Source organism: Schistocerca gregaria, chromosome 2, assembly GCF_023897955.1.
Source record: "Schistocerca gregaria isolate iqSchGreg1 chromosome 2, iqSchGreg1.2, whole genome shotgun sequence".
In the NCBI taxonomy this organism is placed as follows: Eukaryota; Metazoa; Arthropoda; class Insecta; order Orthoptera; family Acrididae; genus Schistocerca; species Schistocerca gregaria.
In genome coordinates this window covers 62,298,166-62,308,789 of record NC_064921.1, presented here as the reverse complement: position 1 = coordinate 62,308,789, position 10,624 = coordinate 62,298,166, and the positions used below count along the sequence as shown (strand labels likewise).

Below are 10,624 nucleotides of genomic sequence, written 5' to 3'. Positions count from 1 at the left end.
ACTAACCCAAGGAACACAAGTGTAACAATTAAGTTATAACAAGGGGGAGAAAAGCAATATATATATTTTTAAATTTGAGCTTAAAAGTATTTGGAATCTTTAGAAAAATAAAGCCATTAAGTTTGGAGAAATATCATTTAAATACTAAAAAATTATGAAAGAACAAATTTCTTTTTTAAGGTCATATTGACCAAAGATAACAGCAGGGTTAAGCAGTCTGGCCTTGTATTCAGGAGGATGGAGGCTCTAGGCTTCATCAGGCAATGCTGATGCGAGTTTTCTGTGGTTTCCCTAATTACTTCAGAAAAAATGCTGTGATGGTTCCTATTATAAGGCTATGGCCAACTACCCGTCCCATTCCTGTCAAACTAGACCTATAAATACGTAAATAACTGTACTTATGAATTATGTTATCTTAAACAGTAATACCAAGATATGTCCATGATCCTTGGAAAAGTCAGCTACAGGCTGCTACTACTACTATTACTACTACTACTACTACTACAAGTGTTATGAGTAGAGAATGTGTGACACGTCCCTAGTGATATTCTGGAAACTTTGGACACATCTGAGTAAGAGTAGGAAGACAACCGGTTCTTGGGTCTAAAGGCATCCGAGGAGAATAAACAATAACTTAATCTATGATGTGACCAGTAATGGCTCCTATTTCACATTTATGGAGCACCCTAGAAATTACTTCCACATCCGTGGTTGCCTGTCCACGTGGTATAACGTGGTGCTTTCTGTATAACAACAAGTTTTCAGTCGTGTAGAGCTGCAGACGTACCGGTAAGTGTAACTCCCAGGTTGCACGGCGCCCAGGCAGCTGGCGACTGGCAGCAGGTGGCCGGACCAGCGGAGACTGTAGAGGCCGACTGAGGCGGCAGTGGCTGAGGCGGCAGGACGGTGCCTGCTGGCCTCACGACAGCAGCCTGCGCAAGCACAAACACAAGCAGTGAGTCAACAGATGGCGACCGTGGCAGGACCCAGCGACCGCTGCCCTGCAATGCGGGAGTGCCGTCAGCGTGTGGTAAAGGGATCGGCGATGGCGAGGCCTCACTTCAGCAACCTGCACAAGCACAAAAACAAGTGGCGAGTGGACATGTGGCGTCCTTGACAAGACCCAGAGACTGCCCCACTGCACTTAGTCGACCAATGGCAGTAGACAGTTTAAGTGAAAGAATAGCGTACTAGAGCAGCGATAAAGGTCACTGTATCAGATTGTCGTCAATATCACACTGTTTTTTTCGATGCTCGTTTTGGACATTTCCTTTGATATCCGATGGCATGTGTATGGACAAAGGCTGGTAGAAACCCAATACTTCCTTTAGAAACTATATTGCTATAGAGATTGGTCATAATGCTGAACGAAACCCTGTTGCTTTAGATCAGTTTCCCATTGCTTGCTGCACCACACGAAATAGCGACTAGCATTTATAGACATCTACAATGTGTAACTTGCATCCATTTATTGTTGTTGTGGTCTTCAGTCCAAAGACTGATTTGATGCAGCTCTCCATGCTACTCTATCCTGTGCAAGATTCTTCATGTCCGAGTAACTATTGCAACCTGCATCTTTCTCAATCTGCTTAGTGTATTCATTTCTTGAACTCCCTCTTCGATTTTTACTCTGGAAAGTTGGACAGTTGTGGTAAGGTCTTATGGGGCCAAACTGCTGAGATCATCGGTCTCTAAGCCTATACACTACATAATCTAACATAAACTAAAGTACAGTATGGACAACACACATACCCATGCCCGAGGGAGGACTCGAACCTCAGACGGGGGAGCCACACGAACCGTGACAAGGAGCCGGAGACCGCGCGGCTACCACGCGCGCCGATTTTTACTCTCCACGCCTCCCTCCAGTACTAAATTGGTGGTACCTTGATGACTCAGAATGTGTACTACCAGCGGATCCCATCTTAATAGTCAAGTTGTGACACAAATTCCTCTTCTCCCCAATTCTATTCGCCGATAGACTGTCTCTTTGGCAGGGCAGGAGGCGAGTCCGGTTTACAGAGGAAGTTTCTATGGCGAGACGGGGGGAGGATGTTGCAACTGCCCTCTCCTGCTACTCACTAATACGTCTTTCTTTTTGAATATGATTAATATTACATGTATCTTCAGTTCATTCTTTTCCTATATCTATGACGTTTTCCGTTATAAATTGTAGTCAATACTTCTTCACCACTGTCATATCTGTCTTTATCCTTTCAGCTGCTGCTGTTAGAACGGTTTACTTCTCTAACGCTTTATTTACATTTTTACCGCAAATATTGAAAAGGGTTTGATGAAAAGAACTTCCTCGTCTAACAACTCATCTGTTCTTCGATCGCCAGTCGTTATCATCTCTTCTTGTCTTTTTTGCAGCTCCTTTATCAATTTTCTGTCCATCCATTTCATACGAAAGTCTTGTAAGATGTTAGGAGGGTACTCCGATCATATTATTTCGTTGGGCCATGTAGGACTGTGAGATCGCAGCTCGCGGTCTCGCGGTTGCGTCCTCGCTTCCCAAGCACTGGGTCCCGGGTTCGATTCCCAGCGGGGTCAGGGTAACTGGGTGTTTGTGTGTCCTCATCATTTCATCATCGTTCAAGCAAGTGGAGATAATTGACTGAGCAAAGGTTGGGAAATTGTATGGGCGCTGATAACTGCGCAGTTGAGAGCCCCACAATCCAAACATCATCATCATCATCATCATCACCATGATCTAGGACCGTGTTAAATCTTGTTACACTTGCGAGTGAATTTTATATATTTATGGCACTGTGGACGCGAGAGGCATGTTTCAATTATGCTTCTTAATTGAATGAAGAATGCTGCGAATCATTCTCTTCACGGATCTCAAACACTCTAAGAAACTAACAGTCTTATGTAAAGATCTGCATACGGAAATTAATTTGTGCTCATTCTTTCTTGCGCCCATAATCCACCAACTTTTCAACTTTTATAGCTTTTCTGCCAAGTACTGAGCTAGGTCACCGGCACATTTATTAAAATCCGATCCGTCCCCATAAGGTTCTGTAGCAGAGAAGCAGGTATCTCCAAATCATGATGCGTGTCTCTCATCTTGCAGCAATCATAAGAGATGCAATCTTCATCGTTCGGGCCATATCTTTCTCGGTTGGTCTTCATCTGCGCCACGATTGGCCAACTGGAGTAAGTTCAATCAACTACCAGTGTCATGTCGAACTTTAAAGACTGTAGGCTGACTTTCTTGAAGCTGTCAGTTCCAATCTAGGCTGTGGCATAAGAGTCCTCCTTCATTTTAATCGTTGTGGTTTACTGAATGTGTCCCCTGCTTCGTACCTGATATGTCGTTCGTCATGGGGCAGCTTTTACTCACGATATTCTCGTCATATTGTTGGAACAGAAGGCCCTTGGAGGAAAAAGAAGGAAGATTGGTCTTAAGGTGTCGTTGAAATCGAGGTCATTAGAGACGGAGCACAATCTCTGATTCTGTCAAGGGTAGGGAAGCAAATCGGACGTGCCCTTCCAAAAATATCATCCGGCAATTGCCTGGAGCGATTCATGAAAATCACGGAAAACATTAATCTGATTGGCCGGACCCAGATTTGAACCGTTGTCCTCTCGACTGCGAGTCCAGTGTGGTAACCACTGCGCCACCTCGCTACTTAATAGACGACCAACTAATCAATTAGCCATAAACTTATGAACATACCTTCCGCTGCACTTAACGCCACCTGGGGGTGTTGAGAACACTTGACCCCGTAAGGAAAGTATGTTAGTGGAACAGAGATGAATTGGAAAAGAAAAACATTTTAGCAACAATACCGGCCACAAATGCGGAAATTCACGCCGAATTTGATGAATGGCAGACTGCAATGGCCCGGCGCCTGGGAGCAGGCATCTCGGAAACGGCGGAGATGGTCGGCTGTTATCGTGCTACTGTCGTGAACTCTGTGGGAAGAAGTGGCTGCAGGGCCGACATACCTCGGGCAGGCGACAAGGTGTTGGTCGTCCACACCTTCTGCCAGGAGTTCTACACCTACATCTCCATACGTTCTATGCAAACCATCATACGGTGCATGGCAGATGGTACTATAGACTACTGCTAATTATTCCCGTCCTCGTTTCACTCGCAAATGTAGTGGGGGAAAGAACGACTGTTTATAAGCCTTCAACGAGCCACATTTCCCATTATGTTGTCTTGACGGTGGTTATCTGAGATGTGTTTTGGTGGAAGTTGAATTGCACTGCAAATAGCGGCCTATCAAACGTTATCGTTTCGCGAAAAGAATGTCGTCTCCACTCCAGGGATGCCAATTTGAGTTCAAGGAGCATTTTCGTAACCTTTGCATGTTGATAGAAACTAGCAGCTCACCTGTGAAATGCTTCGATGTCTTCCTTGAATCAGACCTAGTGGGAATCCGAAACACTCGAACAGTACTCAAGAACGTGTAACACACGTGGTCTGTATCCGATCTCGTTTATGGATTATCTATAACTTCTTAGAAGTTTGCTAATAAACCTAAGGAGACCATTGGACTTCACTGCAATCGAGCTTACGTACTCGTTGCATTCCCTGCCGCTTTGCAACGTTACGGTTACACATACACACACATCAAAAAAGTTTTGCATCACCTCGGTTCCGATTGTTCCGGAAACTGTAGAGAAAATTGGAATAGAGATCAACATAAAGATCATATTCGCCCTTTTTATTGCTCATGAAAACTACACATTGCATGTTGTACCACCATACAACGAGACTCTTAGAGGTGGTGGTCCAGATAGATGTACACACCGATACCTCTTATATCCAGTAAGACATCCTCTTGCATTGATGCATGCCTGTATTCGTCGGGGCATACTACCCACAAGTTCATTAAGGCACGGTTGGTCCAGATTGTCCCACTCCTCCATGGTGATTCGGCGTATATCCCTGATTGTTCACATCGTCTATAAACAGCCATTTTCAGGAGCGTTTGATAGGACTCATGTCTGGAGAACTTGCTGGTCACTCTAGTCGAGCGATGTCGTTCTCATGAAGAGTCATTCACAAGATGTGCACGATGGGAGCGAGAATTTTCGTCCATGAAGACCAATGCGTCGCCAATATGCTGCCGATATGGTTGCACTATCGATTGGAGGATGGCATTCGCGTATGGTACAACCAAGGCGGCGCCTTCCATGACGACAAGCGGCTACATCTGCCCCACATAATGCAACCCTAAAACAGCACTCGCTGGACAGTGTCGTTCAGCTCGACCGGGTTGTCTCCAAACACGTCTGTAACGATTGTCTGGTTGAAGAGATATGGTGAAGAGAACGTGATCCCAATCCTGAGCGGTCCATTCTGCATGTTGTTGGGCCCATCTGTACCGCACTGCATGGTGTCGTGGTTGCAAAGGTAGACCTCGCCATGGACGTCGGGAGTGAAGTTCTACTTCACGCAGCCTATTGCGCACTGTTTGAGTCGTAACACGACGTCCTGTGGTTGCACGAAAAGGATTTTTCAAGATGGTGGCATTGCTGTCAGGGCTCCTCCTAGCCATAATCCGTAGGTAGCGGTCATCCACTGCAATAGTAGCCCTTGGGCGGCCTGAGAGAGGCATGTCATCTACAGTTCCTCTCTCTCTGTATCTCCTCCATGTCCGAACAACATCGTTTGGTTCACTCCCAGACTCCTGGACATTTCCCTTGTTGAGAGCCCTTCCTGGCTCCAAGTAACAATGCTTACGAGATGGAACTGCAGTGTTGACCGTCCAGGCATGGTTGAACTGCAGACAACAAGAGCCGTGTACCTCCTTCCTGGTGGAATGACTGGAACTGATCGGCTGTCGGACACCGTCCGTCTAATAGGCGCTGCTCATGCATGGTTGTTTACATCTTTGTGCGGATTTAGTGACATCTCTGAACAGTCAAAGGGACTGTATCTCTGATACAATATCCACAGTCAACGTGTATTTTCAGGAATTCTGGGAACCAGGGTGATGCAAAGCTTTTTTGATGTGTGTATTTAATTGTAGTGACTGTGTCAAGCAGCAGACCACTAATACTGTATTGGAACGTCACAAAATTGATTTTCCTCCTCATCTACATTATCTTACATTTTTATACATTTAAAGCAACTAGTCTTTCATCAAACCAAATATAAATCCTATCTAAGTCATACTGTACAGCCACTCAAGAATGACACTTATCCGCGTGCTACAGTGTCATCAGCAAACAGTTGCAGGTTGTTTCTCACCCGACAGATCGTTTATGTGCACGGAGAACCGGAGCGGTCCTGTCACACTTCCCTGGGGCGCTCCTAACAATGGTCTCGTCTCTGGTGAATACTCATCATTCAGGACAACGTACTAGGTTACAGTACATAAAACGGCACTAACATATCAGTGAATCTAATCCGTATGCTCGGACCTTCTGCAGTGGGGCAAACGCTTTCCAAGAATCTGGGCTTATGGAATCTGCGTGCTGCCCTTCCTACATGGATCGCAGAATATCGCACTGGAAGAAGACAAGCTGAGTTTTGCACGAGCGATGATTGATTTGTGGACAGAAGATTCCTGTCTCAAGGAAATTTATTTTATTCCAACTCAGAATATGCTCAGAAATTGCGCAGAAAACCGCCCTTAAGAATATCTGTCTGTAATGCTGGGGTGCGTTCTTTTACTCTTCTTGTACACTCCTGGAAATTGAAATAAGAACACCGTGAATTCATTGTCCCAGGAAGGGGAAACTTCATTGACACATTCCTGGGGTCGGATACATCACATGATCACACTGACAGAACCACAGGCACATAGACACAGGCAACGGAGCATGCACAATGTCGGCACTAGTACAGTGTATATTCACCTTTCGCAGCAATGCAGGCTGCTATTCTCTCATGGAGACGATCGTAGAGATGCTGGATGTAGTCCTGTGGAACGGCTTGCCATGTCATTTCCACCTGGCGCCTCAGTTGGACCAGCGTTCGTGCTGGACGTGCAGACCGCGTGAAACGACGCTTCATCCAGTCCCAAACATGCTCAATGGGGGACAGATCCGGAGATCTTGCTGGCCAGGGTAGTTGACTTACACCTTCTAAAGCACGTTGGGTGGCACGGGATACATGCGGACGTGCATTGTCCTTTTGGAACAGCAAGTTCCCTTGCCGGTCTAGGAATGGTAGAACGATGGGTTCGATGACGGTTTGGATGTACCGTGCACTATTCAGTGTCCCCTCGACGATCACCAGAGGTGTACGGCCAGTGTAGGAGATCGCTCCCCACACCATGATGCCGGGTGTTGGCCCTGTGTGCCTCGGTCGTATGCAGTCCTGATTGTGGCGCTCACCTGCACGGTGCCAAACACTCATACGACCATCATTGGCACCAAGGCAGAAGCGACTCTCATCGCTGAAGACGACACGTCTCCATTCGTCCCTCCATTCACGCCTGTCGCGACACCACTGGAGGCGGGCTGCACGATGTTGGGGCGTGAGCGGAAGACGGCTTAACGGTGTGCGGGACCGTAGCCCAGCTTCATGGAGACGGTTGCGAATGGTCCTCGCCGATACCCCAGGAGCAACAGTGTCCCTAATTTGCTGGGAAGTGGCGGTGCGGTCCCCTACGGCACTGCGTAGGATCCTACGGTCTTGGCGTGCATCCGTGCGTCGCTGCGGTCCGGTCCCAGGTCGACGGGCACGTGCACCTTCCGCCAACCACTGGCGACAACATCGATGTACTGTGGAGACCTCACGCCCCACGTGTTGAGCAATTCGGCGGTACGTCCACCCGGCCTCCCGCATGCCCACTATACGCCATCGCTCAAAGTCCGTCAACTCCACATACGGTTCACGTCCACGCTGTCGCGGCATGTTACCAGTGTTAAAGACTGCGATGGAGCTCCGTATGCCACGGCAAACTGGCTGACACTGACGGCGGCGGTGCACAAATGCTGCGCAACTAGCGCCATTCGACGGCCAACACCGCGGTTCCTGGTGTGCCCGCTGTGCCGTGCGTGTGATCATTGCTTGTACAGCCCTCTCGCAGTGTCCGGGGCAAGTATGGTGGGTCTGACACACCGGTGTCAATGTGTTCTTTTTTCCATTTCCAGGAGTGTATTTTGAAGTGAACTTTGCTTTTTTCCAATCGTGTGGCGCACGTTGAGAGATACGCGATAAATGGAGGGTAAGTAAGGGTCCAGTGCCAGAGAGTACTGTCTGTAACATCGGATTAGCAGCCATCAGGACCTGGCCACTTATTTATTTTCAACAGTTTCAGTTGCTTCACGACGCCAGGAACGCCTATTTCTTTGCCCTCCATACTAGAGTCCGTGCAAAATTCAAAAGATGGTATGTCTGTACGGTCATCATGCGTGACTGTTTTTTTTAAAACGCGACATTTAAGACTTTATCTTTCGCTTTCTTGTGTTCTGCTGCTACTCGAGACTAATAGACGAGCGATTGGACAGAAGAAGCCTTCAGACAGCTAAGTGGTCTCACGCAGGACTGGGATTTGCTCGGGTTCTCGGCAAGCTCTTTCCCTAACACATGCCGCTGAAAGTTATTGTACGCGCCACGAAACGATCTCGGGCGCCAATGTCTACTGACTGTTGCCCGTTTTTAACGGGGAGTGCATCAGTCTGTTCCGTCAGCATTTTCCGAATTTTGTTATTAAACCGCGCTGGGTCTTATCCACACTTAAACCACTTATTCGGCACATACTTGTCTAGAGCGCAATTTACAATCTGTCTAAACTTTGCCCGTAAATCGGAGGCTTGCCCGCTCTGGAAAGCAGGAAGAGCAATGGTCCGTGGCAGACTCGGTTGCCGAGTACACAGCGCTCGTGCGAATGCGACTGTCTCCGACCCCATTATTCAGCGCACACTGTTGAAGGTGCGCTGCACAGCAGGTGACCCCTATCCTCGCTGAGCCAACGGAATCACCTTTTTTTGTTATTTCAGGTCGTGTGTGGCTATACTGTCATTCAGGCGAACGGCCATTCGAAACATGGGCTGTGCTACACTCCATCTTGGTCTCACAGACTGAACATACAGACTGATAAGACAATTGCAAGACGAGGTCAACGTACTGTACTCCTGGGAATGAACGGAGCCTTCAACACCACGTCACTAGATGCATCTTGTCCAGTCTCATGCATCCATTTATGCACATAGTGCATTCCCACGGACTTGGGCAATTCCAGCAGGACAATGCGGCACCCCACACGTCCAGAATTGCTACAGAGTGATTTCAGGAACACTGTTCTGTATTTAACACTTGCGCTCCCCAAACACGAACATCATTGAGCATATCTGGGAAGCGTTGAAACGAGCTGTTCAGGAGAGATCTCCACCTCCTTGCACTCTTACGGATTTATAGACACTCCTGCAAGATTTCTGGTGTCAGTTCCCTCCAGCACTACTTCTGACTTCGTGTTGCGGCACTTCTGCGTGCTCATGAGGCACTACACGATATTGGGGAAGTGTATTAGTTTCTTTGGCTCTTCAGTGTGTATAGTGTATACAGATGGAATGTGAACAACGAAATACGACACATCAAGTTGAGACTGAAGCCCATTAGTGAAATAAAACTTTTTGGATGGCAACTACACTAAGTGACGAAAAGTATCCGGACACCTGGCTGAAAATGACTTACAAGTCTATGGTAACCTCCATCGGTAATGCTGGAAATCAATATGGTGTTGGGCCACCCTTAGCTTTGATGACAGCTTCCACTCTCGCAGGCATACGTTCAATTACGTGCTGGAAGATTTCTTGGGGAATGGCAGCCCATTCTTCAAGGAGCGCTGTACTGAGGAGAGGTATCGGTCGGTGAGTCCTGGAATGAAGTCAGTTTTCCCAAACATCCCAAAGGTGTTCTATAGGATTCAGATCAGGACTCTCTGCAGGCCAGTCCATTACAGGGATGTTATCGTCGTGTAACCACACCGCTACAGGCCGTGCATTATGAACAGATGGTCGATCGTATTAAAAGATGCAATGGCCATCCCCGAATTGCTCTTCAACAGTGGGAAGCAAGAAGATGTTTAAAACATCAATGTAGACCTGTGCTGTGATAGTGCCACGCAAAACAACAAGGGGTTCAAGCCCCCACCACGAAAAACACAACCACACCATAACACCATGGCCTACGAATTTTACTACGTTCACCGGGTATTCGTCATACCCACACCCTGCCATCGGATCGCCACATTCTGTAACGTGATTCATCGCATCACACAACGTTTTTCCACTGTTGAGTCGTCCAAGGCTTACGCTCCTTACACCAATCGAGGCGTCGCTTGGCATTTACCGGCGTGATGTGTGGCTTACGAGCAGCCGCTCGACCACGAAATCAATGTTTTCTCACTTCCCGCCTAATTATCACAGTACTCGCAGTGGATCTAGATGCAGTTTGCAATTCCTGTGTGATGGTCTGGGCAGATGTATGCCTAGTACTCGTTACGGCCCTCTTCAACTGTCGGCAGTCTCTGTTAATCAACAGACGAAGTCGGCCTGTAGGCTTTTGTGCTGTACGTGTCCCTTCACGTTTGCACTTCATTATCACATTGGAAACAGTGGACCTAGGGATGCTTAGGAGTATTAAAATCTCGTGTACAGACGTATGACACAAGTGACACCCAATCTCCTGACCAACTTTGGAAGTCCG

The 10,624-nt window shown here is 47.4% G+C and overlaps 1 protein-coding gene across 1 annotated transcript in view; it reads right to left on the bottom strand.

The window, feature by feature from the left end:
* Positions 1-836: 836 nt before the first annotated feature.
* The window catches only part of LOC126335638 (hemicentin-2-like), an 87,663-nt gene continuing 77,875 nt past the window's right edge, over positions 837-10,624 (bottom strand). Inside the window, 1 exon segment of the mRNA XM_049999093.1 lies at positions 837-932. Coding sequence (XP_049855050.1) covers positions 920-932 — 13 coding nt within the window. The 3' untranslated portion in view covers positions 837-919.